General features: G+C 46.7%; 1 protein-coding gene across 1 annotated transcript in view; it reads left to right on the plus strand.

The window, feature by feature from the left end:
- The window catches only part of OXSR1 (oxidative stress responsive kinase 1), a 91,277-nt gene that overhangs the window by 21,690 nt on the left and 50,825 nt on the right, over window positions 1-18,762 (plus strand). Inside the window, exons 5-6 of the mRNA XM_077774012.1 lie at window positions 2,493-2,601; window positions 11,384-11,525. Of these exons, the coding sequence (XP_077630138.1) occupies window positions 2,493-2,601; window positions 11,384-11,525 (251 nt within the window). The remainder of the gene's footprint in view (window positions 1-2,492; window positions 2,602-11,383; window positions 11,526-18,762) is intronic.

Here is an 18,762-nt window from a genome sequence, read left to right on the forward strand (position 1 = left end):
GAATCTACTTTTTTTCACGGATTCCTAAAAATTCAAGTATAATTAACAAACACTGTTACATATTAGTTTCAGGCGTACAATATAATGATTCAGCAGTTCTGTACACTCATCACGATAAGTATACTCTTAATTCTCTTTATCTGGTTCACCCATCCCCCACCCACTTCCCCCTTGGCAACCACCAATTTGTTCTCTGTATGTAAGAGTCTGTTTTTTTGTTTGTCTCTTTATTTTCTTTGTTTATTTTGTTTTTTAAATTCTGCATATGAGTGAAATCATATGTTGTCTTCCTCTGACATATTTCACTTGGCATTATACCCTCTAAGGCCATCCGTGTTACGGCAGATGGTGAGATTTTTAGGCTGACCGTCGTGTGTGTGTGTGTGTGTGTGTGTGTGTGTGTGTGTGTTTGTAATGTGCACCAGCTTGCATTTAGGGATCCACTTTTGGAAGTGCTTGCCTTCAGAGAGCTTTCAGCCCACCAGGGAGGGACAGATAAATAAGCACCCAGTGTACTATCCAGTACATGTGTGCCGTGATGTAGAGATACACAGGGAGTTTGGAAGCAAACTTGGGGCACTGGTGGAAATGATACTTTGGCTAGATCAGAAGGAAGAATTGGCATTTTTAGCTAGGGTAAATAATGAAGGAAGTCTGTTTGAGGCAGAGGGAACAGTAAGGTTAGACGTCCATGGTTGAAGAAGTGTGCTGTGGCTGGACAGAGGGGGGTGTTTTGGGGAGGGTCAGTGGAGGGAGTAGGATGGAGACTGGAGGCCCCAGATCCCTCACGGCCGTATGAGGCATTTGATCTCCCCCAGCCCAATGTAGATGCGTAACCCCGAGGTGGGGGACAAGCTTAGAGGGTGCTCAGGTTTCCACTTGGGATTTAGTTTATGGCCTTGCCCCGTTTCAGGAGATTTCTTTTCAGAGTGAGAATTGATAATTATTTCACAAAAATGGGATGAAACAGTATTTTCAAAATAAAACCCACAAACCAGAAAGGATCCTCTGCCTGAATAGACATTTTCCCAAAGAAGACCTACAGATGCCCAACAGACTCACAAGAAGAAGCTCACCGTCACTCATCATCAGGGAAAGGCGAATCAGAACCCCTGCGTACCTGCCAGAAATCAAAAAGACAAGAAACAGCAAGTGTTGGTGAGGATGTGGAGAAAAGGGAGCCCTCGGGTCCTGTTGGCGGGAATGCAGACTGGTGCGGCCACTGTGGAAAACGGTATGGAGTCTCTCAAAAGATTGAAAATGGAACTGCCGAATGACCCAGGAATTATCCCACCCCGGGAGAAGATATTTGCACCCCGGGGTTTATTGCAGCATTACTTACATTGCCAAGATATGGAAGCAGCCCAAGTGTCCATCTGTAGATGAATGGGTAGAAAAGATGGGAGTTTACACACACACACAGTGGAATACTAACACATAAAAGATAATGGAGCCGCCATGCCATTTGTGGCAACATGCATGGACCGAGAGGGAAGGATGCTAGGTGAAGTAAGTCAGACAAAGCAAAACAAATAGCATATGGTTTCACTTGCATGTGGAATCTAAGAAACGAAACAAGTGAACAAACAAAGCACAGACTGTTGACAACGGAGAACAGTCTCCTCGTAGGGGCGCAGGGCGATGGGAGAGAGGTAAACTTGCAGTTATAAATAAGTAAGTCACCGAGCTGGGAAGTACAGCGTGGGGAATACAGTCAGTAATAATACGATAATGGTGTATGTGTCTACATTTAACCGTGGTGAGCAGCAGTAGTATGTAGGATTGTCGAGTGACTGTGTTGTGTACGTAGAGCTAATCCAACATTGTATTTCAACTGTACTCCAGTAATAAAGGTAAACTTTAACACCAGAATAATGACAAAGCACAACAAAACAAAAACGAAAACCACCCTCTGTGTATGAGTCCGTATCCTCTGTGGCTGTAAAGCCGGATTTCCCAAGATGCTTTTTCCAAAGGCACCTTGAAGTGAAAATGTGTATCCCCGCGGAGGCCCCTGCGCTGCTGTGTGAGGCTCAGAGGAGAGGCGCATGTTTCTAGCTTCAGAGATCGCGTGGAGTGAGTAGCCAGAGTGGACTGATGGAAACTGAGGGGATTTTAGTTTAAACTAAACTAAAAGAGGGGCGCCTGCGGGGCTCAGTCGGTTGAACGTCTGACTTTGGCTCAGGTCATGATCTCATGGTTTGTGGGTTCGAGCCCCGCGTCGGGCTCTGTGCTGACAGCTCAGAGCCTGGAGCCCGTTTCAGAGTCTGTGTCTCCCTCTCTCTCTGACCCTCCCCTGCTCACACTGTCTCTCTCTCTCTCTCAGAAATAAATAAAGCATTAAAAAATTAAAAAAAAAAAAACTAACCTAAAAGAGCCGTGGAGATCTCACAGAGCCTGTAATACCGCGATTTACAAATCTGAATTCACTAACCTCTAGTCTCATCGTAGGCTTGCATGTAATAAGTTCTCATACTTTCTCTTCCTTGTAGAAAGAAATTCAAGCCATGAGTCAGTGCCATCACCCTAATATTGTGTCTTACTACACGTCCTTCGTGGTAAAGGACGAGCTGTGGCTCGTCATGAAGCTGCTAAGTGGAGGTGAGTAGAGTATAGTGAAATGCCAACTTCCGTCGGCTGGAAAGGTAATAAAAACATTCTGTGTTTTTTTGTCCCAGTTTGGTTTTCCTGAACATTTGCATTTGAGGAGGTCCTGAGGACACATCCTCTGCTGGAGGTGCTCGAGTGTGAGCGAGGCCGGCTTCACGCTCGCGTCCGGTGGCCGTGCTCCAAACCTCTCCTGGTCTCCCCTGAGCCCCTGCAGCTCCCTTTGTGCCATCGCAGAAACGTGTTGAAGGTTCTGGCCTGAAGAGTCTGACGATAACGTCTTGTAGAACGACCCACATCTTGGATTTATCTGGGTGTTTCTTCCTGGTGTTATTTAACTTGATTTGTTTCCCTTTCTTTCTTATAAATGAAAAATTGGACCTAAAGGCTTGATTTAAGTTAGAAATTTTTGGACAGTGTTTTGTGGGTGATGCCATGTTCACCGTGCCTCACACCAGGAGGTATTGCTTTCTGGTTATATCTTTAATGGTGATGTTACTTTTGATTGCTTACGTTTTGACAGCCAGACCTCATTGTGGAAAAGTTAAACTTTTTCCCCCTTTGCAGCTAACAAGTAATCTGTGAGGTGATACTTGGGCACTGTGAGTATCTAGGTTGCCACCTAACTTTTTTTAAAGTTTGTTCATATTTGAGAGAGAGAGAGCGAGGGAGAGCACAAGCAGGGGAGGGTCAGAGAGAGAGGGAGAGAGAGAATTCCAGACAGGTTCCACGCTGTCAGTGCAGAGCCTTATGTGGGGCTCCATCCCATGAACCCTGAGATCATGAGCTGAGCAGAAACCAGGAGTCCGTTGCTTAACCGACTAAGCCACCCAGGCGCCCCTCCCACCTGACTCTTTGATTTACTGATTTAGCATCCATTCCCAGTCCTTGTTTGGATGAATTCTCCTGTAAGGGTTTGATTGGTGACTTTTCTTATTGTGCCTTTTCTTTTGCATTTATGAACTTGGCGTTCTTCTGTGTAAAGGAGCTTCACCTCATTGACTGGGGCTCTGATTAATCTGTATTGTAGTTCCTACTAAAAATGCAAGATAAGTAATTGATTCTTTTTTTTTTAAGTACCAATTTTCAGAGTAAAGAGTCGATTTAATATTCACCTCCAGTGGAAGCAAATAGAGTTTGGTTTTTTCTTCCTTTTCTTGTTGGGTAAGGCTTTCATTTTTTTGAGTGGCATCATAGACACAAGGAATTTTATATATTTAGTGTCTTTCAGTCAGTTTCACTCTCTTCTTTGGATGCTCAGGTTGTCCACAAGGTTGTCACTGGGACTCGCTTTAAGCTTATTCTTATGTTCTCTGGACATGAATCCATCAGTCTTTGGTTACTGCCTTGTTCTGGTTCAGGATTTCCAAGGGTCCCATTTATATTGCTTTTCCTAGATCCGCAGTCAGCCAGGACTCCGAGGAGTTCTGATGTTTGTTAGGGGACAGGTGTTTAGAAAACGCAAGTAGGGTGTTGGGGGTGCTCATTGCTATGACACTGTGATCACTTCCAACGGAAAGAGCTTAGATAGAAATATAGCGTGTTAAAAATTATGATTTGGAATTAATATTTCCATTTCAAATGTAACATTATAGACCTTTGAAACCTCTTGAACATTATAGTTGAATCTCTTTTCTCTTACACAGAAAATTTGGGTGCCCCGTATCATGATAAGTTACGGTGCTTTATCCTGCAGTATGTATACAGTCGTTTCTGCTTCAGTCCTTAGAATAAATGCAAGTATCGCTGGTTGCCAGAAGCAGACCACTGTCACCTGTGGGTTGGACATTTAGTTATGGTTATTACCTGATGGCCCAACTCATGTAGCGAACTGGACATTTTGCCAAAGCACGGGTGTGAATCGTGTGGTGAGAGTGGAAGACTGGTGAGCGGTGGAGCCGCCCAGGCTCCCCATCACTGTGCTGCTTGGTTTTGTTCCATACGTGCTCTGTGCAGCGGCGTGATGTTCCAGGTTAGCATCAAACACCTGCCCTCCTAGAGAGGCTGTAAGGGAAAGCGCATAGACTTTAGAATTAAATCCCAGCTTTCCTACTTAGCAGGCTTGTGTCACTGGGCCAACTATTTGAACTCTTTGAACCTGTTAACTTTTCTGTCGAATGGGGATACCTTTCTGTGTTTTCGGGTATTGGGGTAGTAATTGAGATGACGTAGGTCAGGCATCTATAACCGGGCTGACATGTAGATGCACAAGAAACTTGGCCGTTAATACTAATCCCTTGTGATTTGCTGCTTTTCAGTGTAGCCAGAATCACCTTTTTGTTTCGATCCCGTTAGTGACACACTGGAGAAACTGGATGGCTTTGTTAAAAGCCTGTTCGTGTGATGCTTGGAGTCCTTGCTGACACCAACCCCCTGTCAAGATGGTGGTCAGGCATGGCTCTTTCAGTATGGACAGATATGGCAGTAGTAGGTAATGCTGTATGTTTCATTATTGATCACCTATAACATAACTTTCTTTTATTTGTAACTTACAAAATGTGTAATACAGAGTTTTTAATGTTTGGCTCAGAAGTCCTCTGATGAATAGGAATACTTTGTCTGCTTAGTTCCTTCATCCGTACGTGTATGCCAGTCCAGCCTTTCTGCTGCACCTGGGCAGAATGCACGTATATTTTTTAAGGAATTCCCGTTTCTTCCGCAGGGAGTATATAGCCCGGTCTCAGAAGGGGGAGGACGTGTAGCTGGGTGGGGTGTGTGTTAAGCGCACGTCTCTGTCTCTCCTGGTCTCGGGTTCCCTGGGACGGAGCCCAAGCTTTCTAGCCCTGGACTCAGCACAATTCCTGGGAGATCATTTTCAAACATGTTCCAGCCATTAACTCTTTTTATAATTACTTGCCTTTTTTTTTTGACTCCATGTAATCTTACATCTAAACCTTTAAAAATATTAAAGAATTGCATCTTTTTTTAGGGAAATGAAATCTTGCTTTCTTTAGTTATAAAGTGAATAAACATTTAAACTGAAGAGGTACATTAAACCCTTCTGGAAAACAAAAGCTAGAACTGAACACAACTTTAAACTGTTTTTAAAATACAGAGAAACGATGCCAGGATTTATGGCTCAGTTAAAACTCCATTCATCAGATGCTTACTGACCACCACTGCATTGGTGAATCACGTTCCTTGCTCTTCTGGGCCTCATTGCCAGGAAGGAAAAGTTACAGGTCAGGCGATGTAAGTGTGCAGGGTACCAGGAGGGCGCGTCGGCGCCGCAGCACGGGTGCCAGGAGACCGATCTCACCGAGGGAGAATGGGCGTGGTGGGGTCAGCAGAGGAGGCGGTGTCCGGCTGAGCCCTGAGCCCTGAGCCCGGCAGCCTGGGACGCGAAAGTGCTTCCGAGGGAAGGATGAGAGCGGCGGCCCAGGTGGGGGGGCACCGTGCGGAGAAGGCCCTGGAGGCAGGATGGAGGGGTGGCGTGTGGCTCGCCAGGCTGGCGGGGGCCTGCAGATGGAGCAGAGAGAGCGGGAGGAGAAGACCCCCGAGAAGCAGAGGCTCCCTATGAGTAATCAAATAGCGTAAATAACCAGAGTTAACAGAAATGTTTAGGCCGCCTTCTTTCACATTGACTTTTTTAGCCAAGATGTTTAAAACAAAAGCATATTTTTTTAAAAAATGTTTATTTATTTACTTAGAGCAGACATGCACACGCACGGGGTGGGGGTGGGACAGAGAGAGAGAGAGAGAGTCTCCTGCAGGCTCAGCTCTGTCAGGGCGGAGCCTGACGCGGGGCTCAAACCCACGAACTGTGAGTTCATGACCTGAGCCAGAAACAAGAGTCAGACGCTCAACTGACTGAGCCATCCTGGCGCCCCCAAATTTCTTTCTTTTTTAAAATGTTTTTTATTTTAGAGAGAGAGTGCGAGTGGGGAGAGGGGCAGGGGGAGAAAGAGCATCTTAAGCAGCCTTGGCCCTCAGTGTCAAGCCCTTCATGGGTCTCAGTCCTGTGATCCTTGGATCATGACCTGAGCTGAAATCAAGAGTCAGACACTCAACTGATGAGCCATGCAGGTGCCCCATAAAAACAAAAGCATATTGGGGCGCCTGGGTGGCTCAGACGGTTAAATGTCTGACTTCAGCTGAGGTCATGATCTCACGGGTCGTGAGTTCAAGTCCTGCATCAGGCTGTCTCTGCTGTTAGCACAGAGCCCGCCTTGAATCCTCTGTCCCTTTCTCTCCTTGCCCCTCCCCTGCTTGCACTCTCTCTTTCTGTCTCTCAAATAAATAAACTTTTTAAAAACGAGAAGCATATTTTTCACTTAACAACGTGCACTGATGTAGAATTTAATAAGCTTATTATGTCATAAACTGAATTGCAGCGGTCACTCTTACTCCCATCAACCACGTGGACATCATAGTTAAAATAAGTTTAATTTCATGTGTCAATATGATAGTCATTTCTTTTTTTTTTTTTAAATATTTTTTATTTATTTCTAGGAGAGAGAGAGAGAGAGAGCGTGAGCAGAGGAGGGTCAGAGAGAGAGGGAGTCACAGACTGAAACAGGCTCCAGGCTCTGAGCCGGCAGTCAGCACAGAGCCCGACGCGGGGCCCGAACCCACGAACCGCGAGATCATGACCTAAGCGAAAGTCGGACGCTTAACCGACTAAGCCACCCAGGCGCCCCGATAGTCATTTTTTAATACTTCCTTATAACTGTAATATTCTTCTGTGAACCAGTCTCTGATGCTGAATGTTGGGATTTTAATACAGGGAGTTAACCATCAGAAATTAGAGTAAGTTAATCTTCAGAAGTTAGAAGCAGTTCTGATCTAAAGGGCTATTTGTGTAGTTTATTAGCACCAAACTAGAATGTGAGAGTTTTAGAAATCAAAGTAATTAAGAAACCTGAGAGGAGGAGAGAGAGGCTTACCTGTTAGACTGAGAGTGATGGATTGTAGCAATGCAGAAATCGAACTTGAGTTCACTGTCTTCATGAACTATTTTGTTGTTCAGAGGTGCTCTCAACTTTGTCATCTTCTAAAACATATAGTATGTGAACTTTTTTATTTTTAAGGTTATTTTATTTTTATTTTAGAGGGAGAGCAAGTTCGGGAGGGGCAGAGCAAAAGGAGAGCAGAGGGTAAGAAGCGGGTTCCGTACTGACAGCAGAGAGCCCGGCGTGGGGCTTGAACTCAAGAACTGGGAGATCATGACCTGAGCTGAAGTTGGAAGCTTAACTGAGCTTCCTTAACTGAGCCCCCCAGGTGCCCCCAGCCTGGGAACATCTTTGATCTGAGCAGGACCCGAGTAAAATGCTGGTGTTAGTCGGGGACCGGCTTTGGCGGTTCAGGCGACAGTGCAGGGCACGTCTGCTGTCTGAAGTGCAATATTCAGCTGAAGCACATTTGACCCCTTTGAAACCTTCCATGTCTCAGAAAGACACAAACAAAATCCGGTGGCTTAATCTTGGTTAAAGCTTCTTGGCGGAAATTCTGGTAACTAAAATGAGCTAATTTTGGATTCAGAGTGTTTTTTTATAAAAGTAAATTGGGGCAATAAACATGGCGAGTGAATAAGGTGATTGAGCCTCGTGTAATCACGAGGGTTAATAAGTGCCTTAACCCCCGCAGCTCCTTTGCTACTTTTTCAATATTATTTTAATATTTAGTAATGATATTCTTGGACAGTAGAAGTGTTGCATTGCTTTTTAAACGTTCTGTGCCGTAGGCTAGGGAAGCGGACAGGAGATGGGTTTTTGGAACAGGTGTTTACATTTTAACTTTTCGCTTTGTTGCCCGAGTTGCGCTCGTTCCCTCTTGTTTTCCATTCTATTTGCTTTGACTCAGAAATGCCATCTCGTAGGCTCGGTTGTTAAAATACGCCTTCTTGGGCCTCCCTTATCTCTTGAATGGCAGTCTGTGAGATCCGGAAATCTGCATTTTTAACTAGTTTGCCTGTGTTAAAGTTTGAGATCTGATTATCCCTGGAGAGTATTTCTTCTGGATTGTGCCCGAGGATAGAAGACTGCATGCTGTTTTAGCCTTCCCTTTTTATTCCTAAATTTTTTTTTTAGGTGTTAGTAGAATCATCCAGTGATAATCTGCAGTCTTCTTTGGCTTAGCGTATTTTACCTTCACCTTTCTTAGTCGATACGAAGACTTCCTCGTAGCTTGGATGTTTGAGGACGGAGGATTATAAGCCCCATCGTCATGATGGACGCTGCGGGATGCTGAAGAAGTCGGATGGAAACAAGTGGGTACTTTCCAGGACCAAGTTTATCAGTTAAAGATAAGGGCCTTGGAGGCGCCATTATCCCTCCACCGATAAAAATTGTTACTGTTGGGAGACTGAAGTGGACAAGAAATTATCCTGGTGTGAAAGAGGGGCTTCTATAGCTTGTTAAAGATGTCTGTTCCAGACGTAGACTGGGGACGTTCACTGCTGTAATTTCCCCATCGATGATTGGTGGTGTGAAATCATTAACAATCCTTTAAGGTTTTAAAGAGGAGTTCCTGCTTCAAAGTCTTTAAAAACACAGATCTAGTAACTTTATGTGCCCTAGGTCTTTGCTGCTCCGGGTTCTTGACCCGCCAGACTGGAAGCCCCAGAGGGTCAGGTCAGCAGCTGCACCGCGCGTATCTTCACATAGTTGGCGGTGCCCAGTTCTAGATTACGGCCACGTCGTTGAACGAGTAAACCGTGTTAATTTTTAATTCCCTTCGCATTCCTTATCATAGATCTGCTTTGCATTACAAGCAGGTAACTCAACTGGCGTTGATACAAGTGTCTTCTTACTAAGCAGTTCTTACGTGGCCGATTTCTCAGAGAAAGTGAGACATGTGGCCTGTTGGTAGAGTGACTTTGCTTTGGATGTTGATATGTGGTTGGCGATATGTGATTGATTAAACCAAGCAGAACAGAATGTCTCCGTCAGGCCTCCCCGCGTGTGAGCCCAGCCTTGTGAATCCCAGCAGCAAAGCGGGGAGAGTGCGACTGTGTTCGAGAACGGCGCCTCCCCGGTTCATCGTCTCCAGAAAGTCACCTGCCTTCTTCCTGCTGGACGTGAGGGTGGCAGCTCTGGCTTCCAGAGCGAGGGGGTGTGAGCATCTTCTTCCCCACTCCATGGTTTTCAGCCAGCTTTCCTGGATCTGGTGCTTTCCTTCATCCCCGCAGGCAGTGCTGGCGCGTGCGCCCTTTAGGGGGGCGCTGTCCCCTGATCGGCACACCCCTCCACGGGCGGTGGGCGTTCAGATTTCTCTCCGCTTAGGTCGCTTTTTCTGTTTTCCTTCCTCCAAAAAAATGATCGTCTCTTTTCTTTATCTTCCCTGTTTTCTTTTTCATCCTGGGCTGATGGCTGTTTTATTCAGTTTATCAAGTTAGTGGATTTCAAGTGGGAGCTGAAGTGAATGTGTGCTCCACGCTCCATGTTTTGGAGGATTTTGCAAGCATGCTTTTTTCCTGTTAGGTGTGCAGAATGAAAGCACCCACCCACCAGGGCAAGTTTTCAGTGTAAGTTTGTGTTTTAATTTTAGTCTCAATCATTGGGGTCTTGTCCCAAGAACTGGAAATCCAGTCTTTTCTGTGCAGTTGTTATATTCTACTTCTTGGTACAAGTTCTAATCTTGAAGATTGTTTTGTTTTGATTCTGTCATCTTTATGGGCCATGGTATTGCCTGAAGTCTTACAAATCTCTAGCAAACTCTTTTTTATTACGATAATCAGGAATGGCAGTCAAGACTATGATTTTAATTCATAGGTACGTAGGTGTCTCTCCCACTCTCCCCCAGAGTTTAGTCGGAGCGTTATTTCTGATCCTGGATGAGTGGGGTTGCTCAGACCTCGTGGCTGTTACTTAGAGCTGCTGTTTTTATCCTTTCATTTTTTTTGTTTTCTTTGCCGTACTTATTATTTATTAAACTGAAAATTAAGGGGTGTCTGGGTGGCTCACTCACTTAAGTATCCGACTTCGGCTCAGGTCATGATCTTGCGATTCGGGAGTTTGAGCCCCATGTCAGGCTCTGTGCTGACGGCTCAGAGCCCAGAGCCCGCTTCAGATTCTGTGTCTCCCTCTCTCTCTCTCCCCCTTTACTGCTCACGCTCTGTCTCTCAAAAATAAATAAACATTGGGGCGCCTGGGTGGCTCAGTTGGTTAAGCATCCAAGTTTGGCTCAGGTCATGACCTCACAGTCCATGAGTTTGAGCCCCACGTTGGGCTCTGCTGACAGCTCAGAGCCTGGAGCCTGTTTCACATTCTGTGTCTCCCTCTCTCTCTGCCCCTCCTGCACTCTGTCTCTGTCTCTCAAAAATAAAGACATAAACAAAAAAACAAACAAACATACATTTAAAAATATAATAAATTTTTTAAAAAGATAAACTGAAAATTAATTTTAACCCGTATTTCTTCTGTAATCTGACCTGTATTGCAATTGTATTTTATATATTTAATCATATGGTGTTGCATAATCTGATCCGGTATCAGAAACTTGAGTTAGTTGTGGTAGTTTATACTAATGAGTTATAGACGGGATTCTTCAGATATGGTTAAAAATCCTTTACCACCTTTTCCAAATTCTTATTAAGAAGTCTAAAGGCAATGCTGGTGTAACACTGCTATTTGGATAATAGGTGCTTTCTGTTTTAGATTAAAATTGAGAAAAGTTATTAATTGTGAACTCCTGTATTTCCTTGCGTTTGCTGTTTTTTCCTTTCCTATATACAATTAAGTTCGTGAGAAAGTTTACCTTGGTTTGGTTTCAGAATGGCTCCAAATTATAGTAAATGAGTCAAAAGTTGATGGCAAATTTTGTCTTCTGTCCTTAGGTTCTGTTCTAGATATTATTAAGCACATCGTGGCCAAGGGGGAGCACAAGAGTGGGGTCCTGGATGAGGCCGCCATTGCCACAATTCTCAGAGAAGTGCTGGAAGGCTTGGAGTACCTGCACAAGAACGGGCAGATTCACAGGTACGCGCCACCCGCTCGTCCCGCTCGTCCCGCTGCAGCCCATTGTCCCGGCCACTCCCCGAGGCCACTCTTCCCCAGAATTCGTCTTAGTCTCCGAATGCTCTCGTGGCTTTCTGAATCACGAGTGTCAGCACTTTGTGGGTAGGGTTTTAATGCACAGCTAGCAGGCGTTGAAACAGTAAATAGTTTAATTGGAAAATACAAAAAAACAGGAAGAATTCATAATTTCCTGTCGGGGGCAATCACTGGAATCCCTGACAACATTTTGTAATATTTCTTTCTGGTTTTTTATGTGCCTACAAGATATTCAGAACAAAACTGTGTTTATAATTTAGTCTTGCTTCTATTGTGCATTTTTAATATTTTATCTTGAGTATTTTTTCAAATTATTATTTTTTAAATGTTTTATTTGTAGGAGAGAGAGAGAGAGAGACAGCGTGAGCAGGGGAGGGTCAGAGAGAGTGGGAGTCACAGACTGAAACAGGCTCCAGGCTCTGAGCTGGCAGTCAGCACACAGCCCGACGCGGGGCTCGAACCCACGAACCGCGAGATCATGACCTGAGCGAAAGTCGGACGCTTAACCGACTAAGCCACCCAGGCGCCCCAAGTATTTTCTCAAATTATTAAAAGCTCTTTGTAAAACAGCTTTTTACTAAAGCTTTTTTTTTGTTTAATGTAAAAAGCTGTCTACCATTTTACAGTCCAGGTATTCCAGGCTGTATCCAGCCATTCCTTGGGTGCAGATAAGACTCCAAATGATGACTCTTTTTGTGTCACTCAGATCTGTTTAAATCCCTGGATTTGGCTTTCCTGCATATCAGACCTTTTTTTCCTGGTCATTCTCAAGGGTAATTTCATTGGATATAAGAATTTGCTATTGACATTGCTTTTCGCTCAGCAGTTGAAAGGTGCTGTGCTCCTTAATTCGGGCCTCAATGGCTTCACGTGAGAAGTCTGTCATTTGAACTCGTGTTCTATTGTGTTTTCCTCTGGCTGCTTTCAAGAGTTTTTGTCTTTGCTTTTCTGAAGTTTAACGATGATGTCTTGCTGTGGACTTGTGTGGACTTCCTTAGGTATATTCTGTTCGAGGTTCCCAAACTCCCTGAATCTGTAGGATTTTGTCTTTTACCAAGTCGGGGAAGTCTTCAGCCTCTGTATCTTTGGATAGTTTTTTAAGCCGTTTTTTCCTCCTCTTTTCTGGAACTCTGCTAATACAAATGTTAGCTGTTTTGTTACTATACTGTAAGCCCTGAGGCTCAGTTCAATTTTTGTCATCCTATTTTTTTCTCTGTTCAGACTGAGTGGATTCTGTTGATGTGTTCAAGTTCTGATTCTGTCCTCTGCATTTACTATAGAACCCATTGAGTATTTCAGTGTTTTTATAATCTTTTTGATAATTTGATTCTTTTTTTTTTTTTATCAATTTTATTTCTTTGGTGAGATTTTCTATCTTTCATTTGTTCTGATAATCCCAGACTCACATGGAAGCGTTTTTATAATGGCTGCTTTCCGGTTCTTGTCAGGTAATGAATTCCAAGATCTGATTCATCTCGGTGTTGATGTCAGTTAATTGTCTTCTCTAATTGGAGTTCTTCTTGGTTCTTGGTATGACGAGTGATGTTTAAATTGCATCCGGGACATCTTGCATCTCATGTTAAGAGACTCTTGATCCCATTTAGATGGATGTTTTAGCAGGTATTTGGTCAGTTTAGGGTTAGAATCGAAGACCGAGTCTCCGTCTGTGGGCTGTAGTTCCAGTGACAGTTGGGTGTTTGGAGCCATCAGCGCTGTCCTGGCTTGTTTTGTCCCCCTGGCGCTGCAGGGCCGCTGCTCCTCCTGCTGACACTGCGTGGAGAGCAGAGTCGACCCCCCAGACCTGGTGCTGCTGGGTGGCAGGCGGGAGACGGATGCTGCCCTGTGGGTCCGTGAGCTCTTGTTGGGCCCGTCCTGTGGCCCGGGCCACCTGGTGCCCGCGGGGCTCCCATTCATTCATCGTCTGCGGGCATGGCCTGTCGGGATGACGGCGTTTCCCTGGGCCACCTTTTGCTGCTGGGCGGACATTTGGAAGACGCTGGGCCTGGGTTGTCCTTGGCGCCCGTGTGCAGTGCCGCGGAGCACTGGGCCTGGGTCGCCGTGTGCGGCTGGCTCGGGGCGAGAGGTGCTGCCTGGGCTGTTGGTGCCGCTGTGCGGGCGGGGCGGGCGGTGGGTGCGGGCGGAGGGTGGCGGTTCCCATCTGGTCCTCACTGAAAACCTCTGCTTCCGGCATGGTGGGCCAGCCCGCAGCTCCAGTGGGGGTCCTCTGCTCGGTCTGTGCTAGGCTCGCCTTTTCTGCTCCTCTGGCCTCAGAGAGCAGGCCTGGAGGGTTTTTTAAATTTTTGTCTTGTTTGTTTGTCGTGTATGCCTGTTGATGATTCTGGATTGCAGGGCTTTCTGGTGCCCAGTCCAGGATATGTGAGACTGAAGGAAAACTAGGAGAAGTCGTGTCGCGCTCTTTGAAAGTGGGCTTGGGTTAGTTGTACATGTTTATAGCAAACTCTAGGGCAGCCACTAAAAAGAAAGAAGAGTTGAGATGCTAAGAGAGGAGAGGAAAATGGAATCGTGTAAAATGTTCAGTTAAAATAAAGGCAGAAAAAAGGTGGGAGACACAAGATTGTAATCTTAAAAATCATCTACCTTTCTTAAAAGAAAATTAAGAACAAACTAAGCCCAAAGTTAGCAGAAGGAGGTAAATTAAAAGATCAGAATGGAAACACACAAAATACAGACTTTTTTGGATGTGACACCAGTCGCAAAGGCCGCAAAAGAGAAATTAAACAAGTGGGACTACACCAAACGAGAGAACCGCTGCACAGCCAAGGAAACTGCCACCAGAGTGAGAAGGCGACCTAAGGAGCGAGAGAAACTATTTGCAAACCACATGTTCTGATAAGGGGTTAATATCCAAAATATGCCAGGAACTCATGCAGCTCAGGGGCAGAAACCCCCAAATAACATAATTCCAAAATGGGCAAAGGCCCCAAGTAGACATTTTCCCAGCAACGAAATCCAAGAAGAGGCACCCGCCTCACTAGTCCTCAGGGAAACGCCATCAGACACCGTGAGATGTCGTCCCACATCTGCTAGGGCATCTGTTTTCCGAAAGACAGGGGACAGCGGAGGCTGGGTGAGGGTGTGGGGCAAGGGGACCTTGCCCAGCGACGGCGGCAGCACGGACGGGCACAGCCACCGGGGAAACAGACGGAGCTGCCTCAGAAAAATGGAAACTAGAGCTACCCTCTGACCTGCCGTTCCACTTCCGGGTGTGTACTCGAAGTGGAAGCGTTCTCTCCGAGCCAAGCTGTGGAATCACCAAAGTGTCCGTCAGTGAACGAACGGATGAAGACGTGGTGTGTATACAATGGGTTATTATTCAGCCGTTAAAAAAAAGAAAGAAGGAAGTCCCATGGTTTGTGGGTATGGGTGGACCTGGAAGGCACTGTGCCCCGTGAATTAGGCCAGGAAGAGAATGACAAGTACTGCCTGGTGCCACTCACATGTAGAGTGTAAAGAAAAGAAAGTTGGACCCCTGGAGAGAGATTGGGAGAGTGGCTGCCGGGCAGGGGGCGGGGCCGGGCTGGGGCCAGGGAGAGAGCAGCGCTCAAGGGGCACGCGCTACGCGCTCGGTTACAGGAGTCCGTTCTGCGAAGAGAGTAGGATTTAAGTAAGTGTTCTCACCAAAAAATGCCACAAAGTAAATAAATGAGGTGACAGAGGTGTTAACTTTCATGCTGGGAAGAACTGTTTTCCCGTGTGTACGTATATCAAACCGTCACATTGTACACTTCAATGCCTTACAGTTTTGTCAATTATACTTCAACTTTTATTAAAAAATATTTATTTATTTATTTATTTATTTTGGGGAGAGTGCAAGCAGGGAAGGGGCGGGGGGGGGCAGACAGAGGATCTGAAGCGGGCTCTGCACTGACAGGCTGACAGCGCAATGTGGGGCTTTAACCCACGACCCGAGAGATCATGACCTGAACTGAAGTCGGACTCTTAACCGACTGAGCCACCCAGGCGCCCCATGCCTCAGTTTTTTAAAAAATCACCTACTTAACCCTAACGTCTCAGCAAATAGATAGACAAAGGCCCAGAAAAGTAACTCATCAAAGATCAGACAAGTAATTGAGTTCTAAAACTGAAGCTTTACAGAACGGATCAGAATATGGAGGGACAAAAGCAAGCTGTCTTCTCACCCCCTCCTCAAACCCTTAATTAGGTTATTCTGACAATAGCGCCATTTTAAAGAGATTAACATATATCAGTGAAATTGTCCATTTATAAAAGTGTCTTACCTGAGATAAAAGTGAATAATGCTCTCTAGTTGTCTTAAGTCTTATCAAGAAAAATAATAAACTCATTCTGTGGTTACAAAGGAGGACAGTTGACCCTAAGGAATAATGGATAAACTAGAAATCTGGGAAACACTGAAGGTGTATTCTTAAGATAATAGGATTTTTCATTTAAAATTGTATCCTGCCGCTTTGTGCCTGCTTAGAAGAATGTGTTAGCAGATGACTGAAGGGACGTGACGCAGAGCAGCCTTTGGGGATGTATTTCCTGCGCTGGCACGAGGAAAAGGTGCCCTGAAAAAACAGGATTCCTGACCTCTGGCTAGTGGGAGCCCTCTGGATATGTGCCCTCATGCTATCAATGACCCTAATTCACTTAATACCTCAGTTCTGGCTTCAGGTCATCATTTCTTCTAGGGGGAAAGTGCCAGAAGCTGCTAATTGGCACCTGCTGTGTCTCTTCTCCTTTTTGAAGTAAAAAAAACGTACAACATGACGCTTTTCCTGGGCATAGGACCATCGGAAGTCAGGCAGCGTTTCCCAGCCCCCGTGCAGGCCTCATAGGGCCGTGGGAGTGAGCTGCTGGCCGCTGGCGAGAGCAGCCGCGTGCGCCCCTCCGAGCTGCTCCCCTGCCGGCCTGTCTCGCCCCGGCCTGCGGACGTGCGGCTGCGCGGCGCTGTGGCGCAGGGCCTGACCTCTGCCTCGCAGGGTCCCTTTGGCAACACCCCCGCGTCCACCATTTCGCGCCAGTCGCACCCCCTCAGCGCCCACACCCGCCATGACGACCAGAGCTGTCTCCAGACGCGGCCTGCTGCCCAGTGAAAGTGGCGTAACGTCCGCCTCCCCTTCCCTCACTTCGCTGGGACGTGGACGTGGGGACGGGCCCTCCTGGACTGTGAGGCAGGCGCTGACGGGAGGGGACAGCAAGCAGTCAGACAGGAGGGGCCTGACTGCTGGCCTGACGTCCCCCGGGGCTGACCGTTCCGTTGGGGAAGAGGCCCGTCTTCTGTAGCCACGCGGATCACCGGCGACCCACGCAGGCCGCCTGACGCCCGGGCTGTAAAAGCGACGGGACAGCCACGCCCATTCGTTTACAGGTCGTCCGTGGCGGCCCGGGCACCGCGAGGAACACAGGGGCGGTGACCGGGGACAGCTGGCCCACAGAGCCCCACACGCCTACTTTTCTGGGCCTTGGGGCAGACGTGACCTCTGGTGTAGACGGCAACGCCAAGCAGTCACGGAACCTCTTGTGCTGTTTCCAAGTGCGCCGTCCTCATGGCCTTCGTCTTTCCAGCTACACTTACTTTATGAGATGGGTGCTTCCACCCCCATTTTACTGATGAGGAAACCAAGGCAAAGAGAGGTAAGTAATTAGCTAAAAACCCCCCACCGAGTGACGTAGCCGAGACCTTAATTTATTTATTTATTTTTAACATTTTTATTTTTTATTTTATTTTATTTTTTTAACATATTGTACCGTTTGTACTTTATTTTTTATTTATTTTTTACAAATAGTTTATTGTCAAATTAGTTTCCACATAACACCCAGTGCTCGTCCCCACAAGTGCCCTCCTCCATGCCCATCCCCCCTCCCAGCCGAGACCTTAATTTAGGCACCTGCCAGGAGAGAAGATTGCGCTGACCCATGGAGCTGGGCGTGCAGTGGTGCAGTATCAGTTATATTCTGTAGTTACTAACTCAGCAGAATTCAGATCTGCCACTGGGGGTATTTTCTTTAAATGTATACTGTATGTTATCTCTTGTTCAATATATCAGTCCCTGTTTTAAAATTCAAAGTCTTCACTTCAGAACACAGTCTATCCTTTTTCCTAAAACCTTACGTATACAGACTTCATATAGTTAATACGAAATTAACCCCAAATACACACTGAAATACACATTAAGGGCACTGTCTCTTTTAGAAAGCAATGAATAGATTTGCATCAAGTTCAGGCACAAATTCAGTCTCTGCTCAGTTCTGTCTGGCCGTAACATCTACTTTGCAGATATATATATGTCAGCTCTCATTTAGCTAAATGAGTAAAAGGGACCAAAAAAGTACTGGAAGAGACAGTGGTCCCCAACTTCCAAGCCATGCACCACGGTGGGGACGAACACAGAGATCTGTCAGTAGGCACGTTCCGATTCCCCGTTGGCACGCGGACTGAGTATCGGGACGGCAGCAGGCGGAGGGCAGTGGCGTTGAAGCTCAGCACCGTCGTGGTGGTGCTTGGGGGTGGGGCCTTTGGAATGGGATCGACTCCTATGAGACGGGTTAATGTCCCCTTTAAAAACGAGACCCCAGAGGACTCGCGTGCTCCTCCTGCCACGTGAAGACGGTGAAGATGGTCCCCTGTGGTTAGGAGGTGGGGAGGGTCAGGAAGGTACCCTCCACACTGAGAAGGCGCTTTGAGAAGGGCGAACGTCGGCAGTCACTGCACAGCACTTGCGGAGTTTTCTTCGGGGTGACGTGCCGCCGGGGAGCGCGTGGGCTCTGCAGCCCTTCGCCTCCGTCACTGCTGGGCCAGACCTCGACCCCCAGTTCTGTGCCGTGAGGGCCATGGGGGCCGCGTCAAAGGGCGGCTACCTTAAGCGGCACCTTCTGTGCGCGTCGCCGAGGGGAGGGTCAGAATGAGCCTTCCTGCGTCTGGTCAGGGCACGCGTCGGCCTCTCCGGGGGCGTCCGTCTGGGCCCCGGGGCCCCGAGCGAGGTCCCGTGCAGAAATNGCCCTTTCAGGGTTGTTACCTTCCTGGCGAATTATGCCTTTTTTAAAATTATATAATGGCCCTCTTCGTTCCTGGAAATGCTTTTGTGTTAAAGACGGCTCCACCTTACTTTAATGTGGCTGCACGGGTTTGCTTCTGCCAAGCGCATCCTCCGCTGTGGCTCCCTCCTTCCTGGCTCCT

Source organism: Crocuta crocuta, unplaced genomic scaffold (assembly GCF_008692635.1).
Source record: "Crocuta crocuta isolate KB4526 unplaced genomic scaffold, BGI_CrCroc_1.0 scaffold541, whole genome shotgun sequence".
In the NCBI taxonomy this organism is placed as follows: domain Eukaryota; kingdom Metazoa; phylum Chordata; class Mammalia; order Carnivora; family Hyaenidae; genus Crocuta; species Crocuta crocuta.